The sequence below is a fragment of the Zootoca vivipara genome, chromosome 6, assembly GCF_963506605.1.
Source record: "Zootoca vivipara chromosome 6, rZooViv1.1, whole genome shotgun sequence".
Lineage (NCBI taxonomy): Eukaryota > Metazoa > Chordata > Lepidosauria > Squamata > Lacertidae > Zootoca > Zootoca vivipara.
Window position 1 is genome coordinate 59,572,967 of NC_083281.1, and position 19,478 is coordinate 59,592,444.

The window sequence follows — 19,478 nt, forward strand, 5'->3', positions numbered from 1 at the left end:
CCTTTCTCCGGGACGCAGCACCATCTAGCGCCGCTTCAGCCCCATCGCAGCAACAGACCACCAGGACAGCCCGTTTCCAGATGCCACATCACGCTCAGAAAAATAACAATAATAAATGTTGCCAGAAGAAAGCGCCTCTGGGCACGTGGAGAGCGATTTCGGAACCACTCCGAAAGCAGAGCCCCCGCGACATGCAGAGGTTTGACTGAGACTGGACCGGACAAATTCATGAATGAGAAGGCTGTCATGTCAGGGTGGATCAGGACAACAGCTTATCTAGACCAGTATCCTGTTCTCACAGTGGCCAACCAGATGCCTGTGGGAAGCCTGCAAGCAGGACCTGAGCGCAACAGCCCTCTCCCCTTCTGGGGTTTGGTTCCCAGCAACTGGTTCTCAGAAGCTCCATTGCTGACCTTGGAGGCAGAGCATAGCCATCATGGCTAGTAGCCATTGGTAGCAATTACCACCTCAATGAGTTTGTCTAATCCTCTCTGAAAGCTGTCCAAGTTGGTAGCCATCACTGCCCCATACAGGAGCATCTCTCATAGCTTAACTGTGGGCTGTATTTTTTTTCTTTTGTCTGTCTGGAATTCTCCAGTATTCAAGCTTGATTGGGTGTCCACAAATTCTAATGTTACAAGAGAGGGAGAAAAACTTTCCTCTACTTCGCCTCTATCGTTGGGCCTAAGGTTGCTACTAGAAAGCCATTGATATGTCTCTCTTCCTCCTCTGTGTGTAAAATAAAAAATTCCTTCAGTAGCACCTTAAAGACCAACTAAGTTTTTATTTTGGTATGAGCTTTCGTGTGCATGAAAGCTCATACCAAAATAAAAACTTAGTTGGTCTTTAAGGTGCTATTGAAGGAATTTTTTTATTTTGCCTTGACTCAGACCAACATGGCTACCTACCTGTAACTTCCTCTGTGTGTGTTGGTTACATGAGCTTCTGTACTTTTCCATTTTCTCAGTTGTGGATATTAATTGCTATTCCACCACTTACCATCCATATCAGTGAGCGGTACTTGATGGAATGCATCCATGGGTTTTTTTAAAAATGATGCCCACAATCATTCCTCCCCTGTCCTCCGTTCTGGGCAACCCAAGAATTCCTATACACATGTAGTATTCCTATACAGTACTGTACAAGTATTTCTATACTCATGTTTGCACAGAAAGTAGTACGTGAGGAAGGGGGCCATAGCTCGGTGGCAGAACAAAAGGTCCCAGATTCAATCCCCAGCAACTCCAATTAGGGCTGAAAGCACCCCCTGCCTGGAGGGCCACTGCCAGTCAGTGTAGATAATACTGAACTAGATGGACCTATGTTCTGACTTGGTATAAGGCAGCTTGCTAAATCCAGGAAGTACACAAGAGCAAATGTTACCAGCCTTAGTTATAATGTTTCACAATGGTTAAAATGGAGGCTTGGACTTCTCTTTTTTGGGGGTGGGTGGGGAAAATATCCAGTTCTAATACTGTGGCCATGTGCAAGAGTGATGTTTGCTTGATTAAGACTTGCACAAGAAATGTGTCTGGCACAAGACCTCTGCATAATTCATTCTGGTAAAAAAATAAATAAAATACAATTGCTCTGCCCACTTGTGCCTCTGCCCATGGTTGGCAGGTGACCCCCAGAAGGTTTCCCAGAAAGGAATTTGACCCTTGACCTGAAATAGGCCCACCACCCTCCTGTGTTAGTGCAGCATGCCTTCTTGGGAGGTGGTGGACTCTATTTCATGAAAGGCTTTTAATCAGAGGCTGGATGGCCACTATCAAGGATGTTGCAGCAGCAGATCCAGGGGGCTGTGCTAGATGACCTTTGATATGCCTTCCTATTATCTGATTCTATGCATTTGCTGATTAAGGGAGGAGGAAGGAACCACCAAGTTTAGGATTCCACTTTTCATTCCCCTTTCGTTTGTTCTGCTCCCACCCAGATAGGCCCATCCCCAGTGTGCAAGCCGCAGCTGTAACAGGAAATAACAAGCTTTTGACATTCCCCAGATTCCCTGGCACAGCGACTGGGTCTTGCATCCTGAACATGACTAATAAAAACATTGCTCAGCTGTCTGCCTTGATTGCTTGTTTCCCATTGTTTCATCTGAATCAACTGGGCTTCCCTTGCTTTGCTGTGATTCCTCAGTCGTTTCCTGTTTGGCATGCAGGTTCAAAACATCCCTTATTTCATTTTGCTGCTAAACCCATATTAAGGCAAGGCCTTTCACTGTGTAAGTACCGATTCTGCAGACACTTAAATATTTACACTGAGGGGAGTTGTTTGCACATAAGACAAGCCACCTATCCCTAACTACCTGCCACCTACATTATGTAGCAACCATGTAAACATTACCTGTCTAATATATTGTACTGCTTACCTTGAATGGGCCTTATGTTTCCTTTCTTGAGGGTACAGGAGAGTTCCTATGCAGAAAGAAACACACTTCTCAAAACCTGTATTTCATAAAACACAGACAATAAGTTTTCCCTTGGCTCCTAAGAAGGGAGTTCCCGTGGAGTTGCCTTACTTCAAGTGTCAGAATACTTTGTCCATCTGCTCTAAATCTAAAACCAGCACTACTCCAGGGGACTCTCATGAGACAGAGCAATTTGTTTTGTACTAGGACCCCAAGATCCGGCCACTGACAGAGCATGGTCCAAAAAGTATGCACTTAGAATGAAAGAGTTCTGCACTTAGGACTTTGACTGGCAGTAATCAAACGAGTCCCAACTCAAATGAGTTCCGCACAAAAAAATCACCTAGTTCAGGCATCCCCAAACTGCGGCCCTCCAGATGTTTTGGCCTACAACTCCCATGATCCCTAGCTAACAGGACCAGTGGTCAGGGAAGATGGGAATTGTAGTCCAAAACATCTGGAGGGCCGAAGTTTGGGGATGCCTGACCTAGTTGAAGAAGTGTGCATGCACATGAAAGCTCATGCCAATGACAAACTTAGTTGATCTCTAAGGTGCTACTGGAATTAATTCTTTTATTTCATTTCAATTCAACAGTATCGTCATTTGGGGAGGGTGTGTCAATTTGTTATTAAAACTGGACAGAATTCATTGCCAACAGTTCTTCAGCTATTCTCTCTTCTGCCCATTCCTGGTCTACTTTGACTGGAAAGTTCTCTGGTAGAGCCCTTTTCCATAAATAGTTACCCAACCCTACAGATGCCAGAAATGCAACTACCATAGAGACTTACTGCACACGAAGACAAAATAGGGAAAGGCCTTCTTTATCACTAAGCTATTACCCCTCCAGAATGCAGGCATAATCCCTGCACATAGAAAATTAGCATGCCAAGGGGAAGCCTGACATGCTAGCTTCTTATGCGGAGAGATGAGTTGCTGGTTTGACATAAAGTATTTGAGCACCTGAACCTCCATATACAGTACAGCAGGCATGTCAAACCTGCGGCCCTCCAGATGTTTTGGCCTACAACTCCCATGATCCCTAGCTAGCAGGACCAGTGGTTGGGGAAGATGGGAATTGTAGTCCAAAACATCTGGAGGGCCGCAGGTTTGACATGCCTGCAGTACAGTCTGAAGTGGTACATTCTTGACTCATCAGCCCCAGTCAACATTGTCAATGGCTAGCGATTATGAGTTTATTGCAGTTGAGCAAAATCTGGAGGGCTGCAGGTTCCCCATCCCTGGATAGACACAGGTTTACCACCTGAGAGAGAACAAGGTCTTAAGTAATGCCTGCTTCACCTTGCATTTTGTGAAGTGTTACTGCACCCTTTCCCAGTCTGGTGCGCTTCAGATGTCTTGGCCCACAGTTTCCATTATCTCCAGTTAACATGGCTGAGATGGCTGGGGCTGATGGAAGCTGTGGTTCAAAACACCTGGAGGGCACCAGGTTGGGCTGCATGATCCTGCAGATCTGATAAATCCTGCAGATCTGATAAATATTTTTGCAGTTTGTAATCAATTATGAGGAAAGATGTTGTGTTTTGTACTGTAAAACACAAGCAGCTGTGCTCCAGATGTGGCCTGGGAGTAGATCCCATTTGTTGGGATGTGGAACAGCTGTAATCTAAATGTGTATCTCTGATGGCTAGAATGGGATCACATGGGTCTTGTGCCTTCCTCCCAGTTGCTCTTTTCAAGGAGTCCCTCAAGCAGCCTTAAAAATAATTTCAATTGCTCCCTGTTTCAAGGCTGCCTCCCAACTCTCTTGCAGGTGCTGCAAGATTGAATTCAAATTCTGTCAGCAGGAAAGTTACAGGTAGGTAGCCGTGTTGGTCTGAGTCGAAGCAAAAAAATTAAAATAAAATAAAATAAAATAATAAAAAATAAAAAAATAAAAAAATTTAAGGTGCTACTGAAGGAATTTTTTTATTTTGTCAGCAGGAAAACTTGCCTTTGCGGCCATTGTTCCTTCATGGCTTCTGGCCAAGAGTCACGTTCAATAAAGCATCTTCCAAGGCTTGGGCAGGCATTGATCTATGAAATAAATCCCAATGGAGTAATTAATGCAAGAAGGCTTCCTTGATCCTTCCCCAGACAATTATGTCACACTTTCTTAAAGGACCCGACACAGATTGACCACTGGCAAGGCGCCAACTTTGCAGTTGTCACTGCATTCCCATACGTTACTTTGTTGTTATTTAGTCGTGTCCGACTCTTCGTGACCCCATGGACCAGAGCACGCCAGGCACTCCTGTCTTCCACTGCCTCCCGCAGCTTGGTCAGACTCATGTTGGTGGCTTCGAGAACACTGTCCAACCATCTCGTCCTCTGTCATCCCCTTCTCCTTGTGCCCCCAATCTTTCCCAACACCAGGGTCTTTTCCAAAGCGGTAAAAAATAGATTAACTGTACTCTATGGAATTACTGCCTCTGAACATGGAGGTTCAATCTACCCATGATCCAGCATGACTAACTGGCATTGGTGTGCCTCTCTTCCTCAATGAGTTGGTCTTAGTTCCCTTCTAAGAACTGAAGCATAGTGATAGGGCATACGCTTTTTATGCAGGTCAGAAGTTCAATTTCTGGCTTCTCCAGGTGGGGCTGACAATACCCCACTTGAAGTTCTCTGGACAGCTGCTGCAGGTTAGTATAGTGTAGATAATAGTGAGTTGGATGGACCAATGGTCAGACTCTGTGGAAGACTGCCCCCTATGTTTTTGAAACAAAATAATTTTTTCCCCTTTCAGTAGCACCACCTTCCTTCCAGTAGCACCTTCCTTCCAGTACCATCTCTAAGGTGATACTGGAAGGAATATTTTTATTTTGTTTCGACTACGGCAGACCAACATGGCTACCTACCTGTAACTACCCTATGTTTTTTGAAGTCATATAAGGTTGTATTCCTCAACATACCAGAGAATTAAGTTCCAGTGGGAGTAAGCATTCTAGACAGGTGGTCTGCTCAGAAGTAAGCCCCAGTAAGGAGGCTTACTCCCCGTTAAGGGTGTACAATATTTCTCTATCTATACAGCTGGTTTTACTTTATTGAAATATTGTTACTTCTGGACAGAGAGTTGGATCTCTCCCAAACAAACCTCAAAGCGAGTCCTCCTCCTCTCTCAGTGCAGAAAAACAGAGAACTACGGAAGTACTGTACAGTACTTAAATTAGCTTCCCTGGGGGACATCTGTGGCCCTCGAGGTGCTTGGTGGACTCCAACTCCCATGGGCCCCAGCCAGCAAGATCAATGGTGAAGGATCATGGGAGTGGTAGTCCAAGAGGATATGGCCGGCTGCGGCTTGCTCACCCCACCTCCCTGCTAACCGACAGAGTTTTGGACTACAATTCCCATCAGCCCCAGCTAGCATAGCCAATGGCCGGAGATGGTGGGAGTTGTAGTTCAACAGCAGCCTGAGGCCTACAGGTTCCCCCGCACACCTACAGAAAAAAAGAAGAGCCGCCTTCCTAGTTCTGCTTCCCCGTCTGAAGGCGGCCTCCGGCCAAGACCATTGCCTGCAAACAAGGGAGGCGGGAAAAGCTACGCGGCGCCTTTAAGAGCTCGTCCGCGGCTGCAGCGCGGGAAAGGAAGCGAGTTAAGGGGCGGGGCTTAGGCCAAGCCCGCGAAAGTCGGATACTTTGTTGCGCCGACGCAAGGCTGAGCAGCAAGCCGGGCTCGGAACGTTCCATCGGGAGAAGAAGCGGCCGCGTGGACGCAATGGCGCAGCTCCGGGTCACCGATTTTTTCGCGCAGAACAAGAAGGGCCCTGCGGCGGGCAGCTTGAGCGCCAAGCGCCGGAAAGTACAAGCTGATGGAGCCCCCGAGCCCCTGGAGGCCGGCAGGCCCGAGAAGCAGCAGCAGCAGCAGCAGCAGGAGGAGGAAGAGACGTGGCTGGGCCTCTTGGAGCCTCCTCGCACCCCGCTCGGCTCCAGCTGCCCGCCGCCTTCGCTGACCAGCAGCAGCAGGAAAAGGCGCAGGCCGGAGCCCGAGGCGGAGCTCACGCCGGTCTCTGCCCAAGGCCGCCGCCGCCGCCTTGATGCGAAGGGCACCGCCCGGAGGACGCTGGTGATGCCTGCGGAGGAAAAAGGGGAGGCGGTGAGTGACCCGAAAGGAGGGGAAGCAAGACCGCGTGCTCTTACTTCGAGCGTCTTTAATCCGGATTAGTTGCCCAGAGCCTTGTTGTGTAGTGGGAAAGGGTGGAAGTCGGGGTTGTGTGAATGGGCCCGCCCCTTCGGGTTTTCTTGATCCTTCCCGGGTGTGAGCTCTGAGGCGACCTGGCAGCAGGCACCTTTCTAGGGAAGAGACTTGTGGGGTCAGACCTGAGCCCGGCAGATGGCCATGCCATTCCCACGTTGGTTGTCTGCAGTGTCTTGGATGGTTGAGGTAGACTGCTCCTGAATATGGCGGTGCTATTAAGTTGTTGTAGTGTAGAGGCCTTGTTATTCACTGTGCCCAAAAATGGGGAAAAGAATATTTCTGAAATGGGCAATAAAAGGGTTAATGGGGCTCAGAGCAAAATATGTGTAAAGTGTTGTACATTGGGAGTAAATAATAATAATCCCCCCTGACTTTGCAGCACATGCATTAATAAGGTTTGAATTGGTGGGGACTGACCAAGGAGGGAATATGGGTTTGTAGGTAAGATATTACAGTGAGAACCCAATGTGGTTAGAAAACTTGGAATACTGTGTTCAGTTGTAATTTGAATCCATTGGTTTGGGTCCCATGCTCTGGAGCAGCAGAAAACAAGTCTGCTCCTTATTGCATGTGACAGCCCTTCAGATATTTGAAGCTGGCCATCATATCAACTCTCAGTCTTCTCTTCTCCAGGCTACATACTCAACTCCCTTAAGCAACTGGTATTCTGAAGGGAGATGTGTTGCCAATTCTGACTGAAGTGCTTCTGTTTCAGGTCCCAGGCTTTGCTTCCCCCACAGCCCTTGGGCTACCCAGCCCCTCCAGTCTGGATAAAAAGGCAAAGGATTTGGCCAATGTGACTCTTTCACCAGGTCTGCAGCTGGAGGCCACAGTGCAGCCTGGCGTAGTGCCGGTAAAGAAGGTGAGCCTTGGAGAGGAAGGTGGGGTGGCCTTTGGATTGTATAGGCCACCCATCTCTAAATATCTGACATAGCATTCTGCTGCCTCCTGAAGCTTGCACAGCTCAGTAAACCTGATAGCCTCTGAGCTGCCACAGCACCCTTTGTCATTAGCAGACACATTGACTGGTTCAGTGGCTCCAGATTCTAATGGCCCAGCACTACTGCCTGTGTTCAAAACTCTCATTGTTCAATCTAGGCACATTTTGCAACAGGGAATTTTATTAGTGCGAGCAGTTTCTGAGTTCTGATTTCAGATTAAAACTGCAGAGTGGAAGGAAAGGAGGAGCTTTTTCTGCCTCCCCATCACCAGCTACTCTCTGAAGACTGGAGAAGAGACCCTCTTAAGAATATTAGGGGGTGAGTGGGCGGGCAGGGGAAGGACTAGACCAGGGGTCAGCAAACTTTTGCAGCCGGGGGCCGGTCCACTGTCCCTCAGACCTTGTGGGGGGCCGGACTATATTTTGAAAATAAATATGAACGAATTCCTATGCCCCACAAATAACCCAGAGATGCATTTTAAATAAAAGGAAACATTCTACTCATGTAAAAACATGCTGATTCCCGGACTGTCCGCGGGCCGGATTTAGAAAGCGATTGGGCCACACCCGGCCCCCGGGCCTTAGTTTGGGGACCCCTGGACTAGTCCTTCCCCTGCCCGCCTGTGAAAAATGAACATAATATTTTAGCTGCACTTCATTCATTTTCAGCTTTGTATTCTTTTAAAAAATGGGTGCCTAGACGTTCTGTTGTTGCGCTTGTAACCTAGGTTTAAGGTGCTATTTAGCTCCTAGCTTTCATATCTCAGTTTCTAACACTGACTACTTCAGAGCTGGGAAATTAAGAAAAAATGCAGCACTGCTGCAGAGCTGTGCTAAGTTTGCTTAAGAATTGCAACCGTAGTGATTGAGGGCTGGCAGTCTGATGGTGTCTGATGTTCACAGGCCATTCAGTTGCTTACCTCGCCACTGGTTGCTGCTTGCCACTGGCAAGTACAAAACTGTAGAGATTACTTAAAAGGATTGTCTGCTGGATATTTAGATTTCAAAAGGGAGGGTTGCCTGTACAAAGGAACATAGGAAGCTGCCTTAGAGCAGCCCAGACTATTAGCCGGCCACTGCTGTCTACTCTGAATGGCAGTCCCTCTCCAGGGTCTCTGGCAGAGAGAGGTCGTTCTTGCCCTTTCCTTCCCTATGTGAATAAGGAAGGAATCTCCCCAGCTGAGATTTCTCTCCTTCCAAACAGGAGATGATGTCTAAGGAGAAGTTGGCGGAGCTGAGCTGTCGTCTGGCGAAGATCCGTGCCCTGGCACAGAAAGTCACCTTGCCAGCCAGCTCCTCAGAGGCTGACAGTGACATAAAGAGCAGATTAAAACGGGCTCGGCTGCTGGAATCCAAAATCAGCAAGCGGAAAGAGGCTGAGAAGGAGAAAGTGAGGAACCTCCCTCAACTCCAGCTGAGCGAAAGCAATCCTGAGCCAACAGCAGAGACCAGGTAGGGGAAGAGCTTTCTGAGTGGTTGGCCTTGGTGATGAAACCAGGTGTCTGGTGAGAGGGGACATGGCGATTTTCTAGATCAGGGGTCTTAGGGTATTGAACCCCCCCCTTTTTTGGAAATTCCCAGGGCAACAGCTTGCATTTGATGCCTTTTTACTTTTAGCATATCAGTTCTCATCCATCTTTCTTCTTCATGTGTAATATTGTGCTGCTGCATGTAAAATTCTGCAGGGATTAATTTTAGCAAATTTATGAATTTGTTTTCTATGCCTGGTGTTCTATAGTACAACTAATAGTTTGATTGCTATCGTTTTCTATTTTGTTTTGTACGTTACATATTTGTACAAAGTTCCTTTCTGGTTATTGGGCATTGGCCATAATAAAGTGATGGATTGTTTGATCGAGTTTAGCGGTGGTTAGCTTGTGCCCACAGCTTGTGCCCACCCCAATTGTGATGTGACTGCCATTTCCCCTGGAGATTAATGGCCTCGTTGGCTGGGATTGGTGCAACATCTGGGCAGCGACAAGTGAACCACTCGTGTTTGAGGCCATCAAACAGCCCAATCCTAAGCAGAGCTGGGCGTCTCCTACAATTTGAGTCTGCAGGATGGTTGGATGTCCCAGTCAATAATTAGGAATGCAATGCTCAGCCAATAAATTGATTTAAAAATATTTTGGAACCCCTAGAAAGGTGCCCCTTAGTAACTTGTATAGCAGATCTGAAATAGTTTTGCTACTCTTAAATGCTTGCAACTATCATCCAAAACCTCCGCAGACAACTACCTGTGTGAGAGCAAAGGTGACATCGTGCTGTCGTGTGACGGACACACCTGATCATTTTATTCTCCCCATCTTACCAGTGCGAAGGCTCCAGCTTTCCAGCGCTTCCACAACCTTGCCCAGGACGTCCCCCCGGGACTCGCGCTGCCTTACAAGTACAAGGTGCTGGCCGAGATGTTCCGCAGCATGGACACCATTGTGGGGATGCTCTTCAACCGCTCGGAGACGGTGACCTTTGCCAAGGTCAAGCAAGGCATCCAGGACATGATGCGCAGGTGAGCTCACCCTTTCTCCTGGGGGTGGGCAGTGAGCGTGGGAGACAATCGCCTGTGAGCAGTCAGTCCGGAGAGGCAGAGAGAGTGATTGTCTCTCCACCTGCCAAGCTAATAATTCTGTCCAGGATGCCAATTGGTAATAACAGAGTGAAGATTAGAGCAGCCTTTGTAACACAGTGGTAGACCAGAATTCCCTTCTGGGCTGGTGGTTTTTTTCTGATGTTAATTACTTCGCATGCAATAAAATGGATGGCCTTCCCTGAGCAGAAAGCAAGAGTACTTCGTGCAATGAGTGGTGAACCAAAGAAGTTCAGCGCCCAGGGTGTTGCCATCAGCTCCAGACACCTCTGGTTGGCCCTCAGTACTCTTTCAATGCAGCACACCCTCGCCAAACCCGCTCTGTGCCCAGAGTGCTTTGAGGACCCATTAAACTGTGGTCATGCTGCTTGGTTGCTGGAATGGATGAGAGGGGCTGTAGAAGCCTCTGGCTTTGGGTGAGGAGGTTGGACTGCCCCCTGCTGCTCAAAGTCAAGAGTCGCAGCTGTTGCCCGGCTCACTTTTGCCCCGACCCTGTCTACCACTGCCCACCCCCCAACTCCGCAAAGGTTTCCCATTCCCTTGACTAGATAAAATCATGGAAGCTGGGTAACAGGTCTTGAGAGCTCTTGGTAGTGATAAATGGTGTTGGAACCTCCGCAGCTAGAGTCAGAATACCTCTTTCTTATGCTTGAAGACTTCTGGCTGGAGATACAAAAGTGCTGGGCTAGGTGGATGCTCTTGACTACTTTTCCTTCAAGCTTTTAGTCTTCATGGTGTTGGTACTAACGCACAAGGCCCTATACAGCTCAGGATCAGGTTACTTGAGAGAGAGACTGCCTTCTCCCTTATACACCCAGCAGCTTGCTTGGTTTGCAGGTAAATTTCTCCTGCAAGTCCCCAAGATCTCAGAGGTTTGTCCCATAGCAGCTTGGAGTGGGGCTTTTAGTGTGGCTGCCCCTGTTCCGTGGAATAGCATTCCTGTTGAGATTTAGCAGGCTCCCTCTGTCTGCGCTTTCTGAGAACAACCGAAGACATGTTAGTTCTGATTCCTGCATTGCAGGGGGTTGGACTAGATGACCCTTGGGCTCCCTTCCAACTCTTATCGTTTTTTGTTCCATCAGCCTTTCCCAGCTGGACCAATGGGTATTTGCCATCACTGTTTATTTTGGACGGTTTTCATCTTGTTTTAAATTTATCTGCTGTTTTTGTGTGTGTCTAAAATGTTTTTTGTTTGCTGGTTTTAATGGTACGTCGCCTTGAGATGACGACAATAGTACGGGTGCAAACTTACTTCGCGTGCCAGTTTCTATCTGTCTGCCAGACCCAAGAACCTCAAGACTGTGTCCTGGTCATCATTTTGAGGATGCCACCATATTAGTGGGATGTTCACTCCCAGAAGGGGTTGATTAAGTTCTACAGTACTGTATTTATCTGATCATTTATAAACTTCTGATTGCGTGCAAGATCTTGGGCGCTGATATTCTCCCTGCCTGTCTTCAGGCAATTTGAAGAACGGAACCTGGGTCAGATCAAAGCTGTGTATCCGGCTTCGTACATCATGCGCCAGGAGAAGAACATTCCCACCTTTGGTACCCCCGGCCAGAGGAGAGGAGACTACCAGCTGACGATCGAACCCGTGCTAGAGGCAGGTGGGTCCCGTGCGGCATTCGCAAAAGAAAAGTGGGCAGGTACACTTCATTGTACATTTCCTGCCACACCCTTTGAAATGTACTAAAGACCAAACTTGAAGACATTTGTGCTGGGTTGCCAAAGAACCACCCGTGTGTGTGCCATTACAGTAAGGTACCTTGGTCCCGGGGACCAGATGTGGCCCTCCAGGCCCCTGGTTCTGGCCCTTGGGAGTCTCTTTGGGCTGTTTGTTCCTGACAGTGGCACCTCTTTGCTTGCCTTGGGAGGAGGATGGAGAGAGGAATGTGTAAACGCCAGCCTATGTTACATTTTACATTAGTTGCTCCGCCCACTTTTGCTTCTGGCCCCGCCCACCAGTGGCATCTCTCCCCCCCCCCCCACTCACAAAAGGTTTCCCATCCCTGAACTGGCAGGTAGAAGGGAACAGCAGTTTCAGAGGGAGATTTGGCCCATCACCCTTCATTTTTTTGTTTCAGGAGAGAAGCTGTCGGCATCACACCTGATGGAACGTCGGAAAATATTTGGCAGGAGCTTGATTAACATCGTAAAGGGGCACCACAAGGTGAGTCTCTTCTCCCCCCCCCAAAAAAAACAGGCTGGATTTACCCAGTAAGCAGACTAAGCACATGCACCAGGAAAACATGAGGAAGCTTGGGGAAGAATTTGACGGTTAAAAAATAAAGCACCAAAGAATCAGAACTTTCAGGCATCTTACCTGACTATCTGCAGTCTTCCCCAGTTTTCCTGTTCTCTCCTTATTACTTGGCCCCACCTAAACCAGAGGGACAACTAAGGTCTGCTAGTGTAGACAAAAAGAATGTGAAGAAAGCAGATTCTCTCATGGGTTGCACATGACATAATATGCACACACATTTCTGCATGCAAGCAAGCAAGCAAGCTTCGGGTGATCTTGGAAAAAATACAATTTTATTTTATGGTTTAGTATCGTTCTTGTTTTGAATTGAATATGGGGGCACTATCATCTTGTCAGGTCTTCATCTGCCGCTTCCCCCTCTCAGCAGTCTTATCTCCTCCCTCCACCGTGGCTCGTTCTTGCCTTGCCACATAAATGATAAAATACTTCCTATGCAGGGTTGCTTTTACATCTGGGTTTCCCAAACTTGGGTCTCCAGCTGTTTTTGGGTTACAGTTCTCATCATCCCTAACTGCTGCTCCTGATGGGAGTTGTAGTCCAAAAGCAGCTGGAGACTCAAGTTTGGAAAACCCTGCTTATGCCTTGGCAGTTGCTGGCCAGGGTGCTATATCAGGCATAGTCAGTCATCACCTCCCCTGTGCTAACTCCCTGCAGGCTTTCTTGGCGTCTCTCAACCCTCCAATGGTGGTGCCGGAAGACAAACTGACAAGGTGGCATCCCCGGTTCAATGTTGACGAAGTGCCCGACATCGTCCCTGCGGAGGTGCCTCAGCCCCCGCAGGTGGACAAAATCACGACTGCTCAAGAGGTTCTGGCCAAGGCTCGCAGCCTGATGACTCCCAAGGTAAAGCTGGCCAAAGGAGAAGGCCCTCTGAGTGTGGGTGGAGGAAGGGTGTGTGGGTGGAACTCTTCAACTTAGCTATTATTTCCATTTTATATCCTGTTCTTCCTTGCAAAGGAGCCCCCAGGGCAGCAAACCTGCCAATAACACCAAACATTTTAAAAAGCCTTCTTACAAACAGTTAGCCAGTGATCTCTCAAGGTTGCCAGGAGCAGCGTCTTTCAGCCATCAGATGGAACGCTTGTATCCTATCACTAAGAAGGAAATTCCACAAATGGGGAGCCACCACCGAAAAGGCCCTGTCATAGGGTATGCCCCAGTGATGGCACAACTGAACCCTCACTTGCCAATCTTGGGATAGGAGATGCTTCATATTGAGGAAAGTGCAATGTAGGGCTTTGTATGCAAATACTTTTGAGTTTCTGTGCACTAAATTTGTATGGAATGTTTTATAATATTTGTACTGATACCTTGAATTTATTATGATTTATTATTTATCTTGACCATCAAAGTATGAACAATTGTGATGGGTCTGCCTCCTTGTGTGACTATTGACTCTTTCCCTGCAGTCAAAAATTGGCCATTTTTTCTTTGGACTTGATTTAATTTGGCCTTAATGACAGTTCCTAGCAGTTTTCTTTCCTCCTCCCCCCTTTTTTTTTTTAAAAAGGGAGGGGTCTAAAATTCGGGATTTGGTACTAGAAAAGGAAAGCCTGTAGCTAGATAAATTTGGTTGTTGATTACTGTGCTGGTGAAGAGGGAGTGACAGGTCCTGTCTGCTGCCTCAACCACCTACATCTCAGTTGAATGGGCTGTTTGTGCATGGTGGGGACAAGAAATTGTTCAGGGGCGTATCAGTTTACTGTTACGCCTGACATCGCAACTGCTTTTCAGCTACACAAGACTCCTTTGCTTGCCATGTGAGGAAAAGCTACTGATGGCTGCCCCACCTGCTCTCTCTTTCTGCCACACAATAGATGGAGAAGGCATTGGCCAATCTGGCTCTGAGGACTGCCGAAACCAGCCCCACTGTGCCAGAGTCCCCTCGGCCACCCCCGCCAGCTCCGGCTGGCACCCCCAGCAGCCTGAAAGGGGTGTCACAGTCCTTGTTGGAGAGGGTGAGTGTCTTGCCGCCTCCTCACCAGGCAGGCTTCAGGCTTGTGGGATGTGGGTCTCCTTTGTTCTTGGTTTATATAGTAAGGAACTCCGGGTCCCAACATTCAAAGTCAGAAAGGGGTTTTGCAGATGGGGCAGGGCCACTGACCTGCTCCACCTCATGCATCATTACTATTACTCTTATTTTTATTTTATTTTTTAAATTTTATTTTAGTATTAGGGTGGTTTACAAGTGCTCGGTCAACCCTGGCACCTTTGAGCGCAAGTTGCTGGAAACTGCAAGAGGGGAGAGTGCCCTTGTGCTTGGGCCCTGCTTATGGGATTCCCATTGGGGGCATCCAGTTGGCCACTCGGAGAACAGGATGCTGGGCTAGATGGCCTGATCCTGCTTCTTATATTCTTCCCCTTCTCACACAGACTCACTCCTTGTTCTTCTTGCAACACCCTTTGCCCTGCCCTGCCCAACCCACTCGCTTTTCTTGCCGCAGACAAGATGCACACTTAGAATTCTAAAGGATGCTTAGCTCAGTTCCAGCAGAGCATCCACTTTGCACGCAGAAGCTACCAGGTTCAGTCCCTTCTGATGCCACCGCCCCCTCTCTCCCTTTCCCTCTCTCAGGTCAGAGCCAAGGAAGTTCAAAAGCTGCAGGCGCTGATGGTGCGGAACCCGCAGCAGGAGCGGCGCCTGGACATGCTGTCACACCTGCCGGAGATGGCGCGGGTCCTGCGCAACGTCTTTGTGGCGGAGAAGAAGCAGGCGCTGCCCATGGAGTTGGCGTGCCAGCGGATGATGGCCAGCTACCGGTCCCTCATGACGTTTGGTAAGGGGAGGAAGTGGGCCCACCTGCCGAGCTTTGAAAGGGGGAGAAGGGTGTTGTGTGTGATGCGTTGTCTCCAGGCAGAGATGGGGAAGCTGTGCCCCTCGGATGTTGCTGAACTATAGTTCCCATCATGCCTCATTTTAGTCGGCTCCCAACACCTGAATCTGCTCCATTCTTCCACCCCATCAGGGTTTGTTCCTTCCTGTTTATTTTCTAATTTCCCCCAGCCATTTAAAAAAGTGTGTCCTGTCTGTCTATGAAGTTTCAGAACAACTAGAACAGGCTGTATTTGAGGAGCATAGGAAGTGGTCTGTTGGGTCATCCCAGTTGCTGGCCATCACTGCCTCCTGTGGGAGGCAAGTTCGAGATCAAAGTTTCAGCTTAATTGATCTTTAAATACTTGACTTACAAAGCAATGCTTTGCTGGTTGCATGGCTTGGGGTGAAGTTGTTTTCCTCCCAGCTGTGTAACAACAAACACCTTATAGGTGTGTGTAGCACACAATCGGAAAAGAGCAGCTTCCACTGCAACAGTGGCTGAATTGGTCTGTTGTGTTTACACACAAAAAAGTCATCTGTATACTTACTTGAGGGTAACCCGATCAAACCCAGTTGGGCTAGGTAGGTCTGCCTAGGATAGACAATTCTAATCTGAAGCAGGGCGATCGCTAGTCTAGACAACTTTCTTTTTTGTTCCTGGCACCACCCTCTGCCAGCATGTGACTCCCGACTTATTACACACAGAGCCCTGGGAATGTGCCCTCTAACCAAGAAAAGCTGCATATCTTTTTAAGTGGAGTTGTTAAGAGGAAATTGTGCAACCTTCTGCATGCAAAGAGTCCTTTCCCTGCCATGTTTTCAGTGGTGATTTAACCACGGAGTCATTTATAGTAGTGGGTATCCCTATGATAGACAGGGGCTTTCTGTTCTCACTTAACAGAAGCTGTTAAGTGGGAAAACAATCAGATGGCCCAGCGCTCTGTCTGAAACTCTTCTTCTGTCCCTGCAGGAGAGACAGAAAAGCACCTTCGTCTCCTCTCAGAGCTGCTGCCTGACTGGGTGAGCATTCTCCCCATCCGGCAAGAAACGTACATCAAGCTGGACAAAAGCGTGGACCTCAACATTGTCACGGAGAGACTGGCCGCAAGGGCAAAGGAAGAGGAAAAGCTCTAATCTATGCTGCAGGATGTGGGGAGATCATGCCTTAGGCTCAGCGGAATCAATGTGTGCCCGTTGGCACAATCTCTCTTGGGAAAGGACCCCGAAGGCCAGAGACGTGTGTGTCGTTTTCTCTCCTTGCAGCTGATGCATGAATGTGAGCAAAATGTGAATATTGTGGCCTTTTCAGAATTAAGAGGATATGGCAGCTCTCCTTCCTTCCTTCTAAATGCCACCCTGGTGCCTGTGTAGCTGTTATGCTTCTGTAAGGCCACAAGAGGGCAGCACATACAAACAAGGAAATTCAGTTTGATTGGGGTATCACAGCCAAGTACCAAACTTTCCACCTTCATGCATTTAAAAAGTTCTTTGTCAGCACTGCTTTCCCACTTGCCGGATTAGCTGATCAGGCATAGAGAATGACGCTGCAGGACCACAAAGCCATTATTCCTTTCATGACTAGCATTTCCATTCCCTGATCTGGCAGGAACAGGTGGGAGCTACCTTTTCCACAAAGGGAGTTTCATTTCCTCCAAAACTTGGCAGATAGAGGACATAAAAAGTACTTAAAATAAAAATTGGTTGTGAAACATAACTCATATATGAACCTTAGTTTAAGGAGGAGCTTAAAACAAGTGATTTTTAACTGACCAAGCCATTTAGTTGACATTTTTGTCTCTTAGCTTCAGTAAAAGGGGATTGACCCAAGAGCAGCATGCGGTGGTGGTGGATTTCTGCAACTTCGCTTGAGCCTAAGGTCACAGGTCCACCATACATTTGACGTACTAGACTTGCCCCAAAGAATGCTGGGAACTGTAGTTTGTTACGGGTGCAGGGGTTCTAGCTGAGTAGAAAACTACAGTTCCCAGGATCTTCCGGGGGGGGTGTCATGTGCTTGTAATGTATGGTGTGGTTGTGACTTGACTTTGCATGCCCTAGAGCAGGCATCCCCAAACTTTGGCCCTCCTGATGTTTTGGACTACAATTCCCATCTTCCCCAACCGCTGGTCCTGTTAGCTAGGGATCATGGGAGTTGTAGGCCAAACATCTGGAGGGCCGCAGTTTGGGGATGCCTGCCCTAGAGCACCCTGTCTCAACTTTTCCCCAGATGTTGGACTTACAGCTCCTGGCTGGTTAAGGATTATGGGACTTGTAGTCCAGCCACCTGGGGCCCCGAGGTTGGGAAAAGCTGGCCCAGCCCATTGTATGGCTCTACAATCTCACATATGGAACCAGGGAATCTAGCTGCCAGTAAAGGGACTTCCTTGTGGCTGCATGTGACCTCATCTTTTCCACTTCCCTTTTTTGGGGGGGGGGCTCTTCCCTTTAGCAGATGCTGAGACAGCTGCTGTGCAAACTACTGTTGTGACTTATTTCCCTATTGAATTAACTATCGTTCACCCTGTTAGGCAATCCATTGAGGTCCCTGGCCCGCATCTGCCTCTTAGCACTGAGTTTTGCAGCAGCACTAGAGCTATTCTGTACTGACTCCAAAACCATCAGTGGCAGCACTGGATTATCTGTTCTGTGGCCACAGGAAGCAGAATAAATCCCCTATTCACAAATACCTTAAATGACTCTGCTTGTGGAACTTTTGTCACTTGCAAGCTTAAGGGGTAGCTAATTTGAGGCCCTCGAGCCACTGTCGCTGAACTACCGACTCCTATCACCCCTGAACACCAGCCGTGCTAACTGAGGCTGATGGGAGCTGGGGTTCAGTAACAGCTGAGGAACCCCAGTAGCTACTACTGCCTTTTACTGAAATGATCTTGATGCCGTTTTTAGTAGTTAGGGCAACCTTGCAATAACATTTTAGAAATCGGCATGAAAACAAAGAGAAAGCGGGATGCAACAAAACCAAACGACCCCAAACCCACAGCAAACAGAAGAATCCACACCAGAAAAGGGGCGTGGGTGAGTCTGCACAATATATTTTGATGGCAAAACTGGAGACCCAGCTAGAAAAAAATGGCATTGTTGTTAATTATGCAAATAAAACTTCTCATTCTTTTCGGAGTTGGGTTTGGTTTTTTGTTAAGGTGCTGGCATGAGAGAAGTTCTAGGGTGATTAGAGTATAATTTTTAACTTTAAAGTAAACATAAGCAGAGGCATTTTGTATACTTCTCAATGCTGATAACATAAATGATTTGGGCCAGGAGAGTCATTTTGAAGAGTGTCAAGGGGGCGGGGGAAGGAAGGGGTTAAGACTGGGCTGTATCCACTATGTTTTACTTAGAGTAGACCCAATGACATTAATAGACCTAAGTCATGTCTGAGTAGGGCTTACACTGTATGACTGGATGGCTTTAAGTCACTGGTGCTTTTACTACCTGGTTCTCTTCCTCAACTGTACACTATGTGAAAGGGACACCTTTTTTTTTTTACAAGCCTTTTTGAATCTGGTACAGCACAGAAGTACTTTTCCATTCCAGTGCCAAAAGACAGACCTGTGCATAACCCCAAGCCATAGCTATCGGGGGAAATGCTCATGGTGCAGCTCGTCCAAAGTGTTCTAAGAGGATGGCCATAATATGCTGGTATGGATTAGGTGGCATTAGGTGGCTTTTAGAAACCAAGACTGATGCCATTCAAGCTTTTGCAAGGACTACAACTTCCATCATGTGTGCTCACTGAGGCTGATGGGAACTGCAGTCCAAAATGTTTCGAGGACACCAGGCTGGCTCTCCCTGTTCTCTCCCCACCCCCATTAGCATAGAGCAGTGATGGGCAATCTTTTGAGCTTGGTGTGTCAAAATTCGCCAAAAACCCGAGCATAACTCGCGTGGTGTGTTACTTTGAGAAAAAAACCCATATTTTCATGATATTTATAGTTTAAATAACAAAAAATGTATAATTGTAATATATAACTGTATTTAATAAACAAAAAACTAACTATTTAATCTAACCTAACAAAAAACCCTTGATTTATCACAAAGTGCCCAGAGTTGTTGAGCTTTTTGGAGGGAGCTGCTGACCAAAGTTTTGGAGGTTTTTTTGGGGGTGTGTGTGCAAAAGTTGCTTTGCTTTTTTTGGGAGGGAAAGAGAACAGAAATAAATGACAATACCTTTGCTGCAACTAACATGCAGCACCAACATAGTCTACCAAGGCGCCCAAAAAAACCCAGCAAACGGGTTAAAAAAC

The 19,478-nt window shown here is 47.6% G+C and overlaps 1 protein-coding gene across 1 annotated transcript; it reads left to right on the top strand.

Moving 5' to 3' along the window:
* Positions 1–6,026: 6,026 nt before the first annotated feature.
* On the top strand, positions 6,027–18,487 carry CDT1 (chromatin licensing and DNA replication factor 1). Its single transcript, XM_035118783.2, has 10 exons — positions 6,027–6,506; positions 7,324–7,470; positions 8,753–9,000; positions 9,863–10,057; positions 11,597–11,745; positions 12,223–12,308; positions 13,056–13,244; positions 14,219–14,359; positions 14,977–15,178; positions 16,187–18,487. Exons 1-10 carry the CDS (start codon positions 6,129–6,131, stop codon positions 16,348–16,350), a joined length of 1,899 nt encoding a protein of 632 aa, XP_034974674.2. The 5' UTR covers positions 6,027–6,128; the 3' UTR covers positions 16,351–18,487.
* The last annotated feature ends 991 nt before the right edge of the window (positions 18,488–19,478 follow it).

What these genes read in the sequence shown, in the direction of transcription:
- CDT1 (XM_035118783.2), top strand. Translation starts at nt 6,129, where the DNA reads ATGGCGCAGCTCCGGGTCACCGATTTTTTCGCGCAGAACAAGAAGGGC. An exon ending in CGGAGGAAAAAGGGGAGGCG is followed by an intron (nt 6,507 to 7,323) that starts GTGAGTGACCCG and finishes CTTCTGTTTCAG; the next exon opens with GTCCCAGGCTTTGCTTCCCC. An exon ending in CGAACCCGTGCTAGAGGCAG is followed by an intron (nt 11,746 to 12,222) that starts GTGGGTCCCGTG and finishes TTTTTGTTTCAG; the next exon opens with GAGAGAAGCTGTCGGCATCA.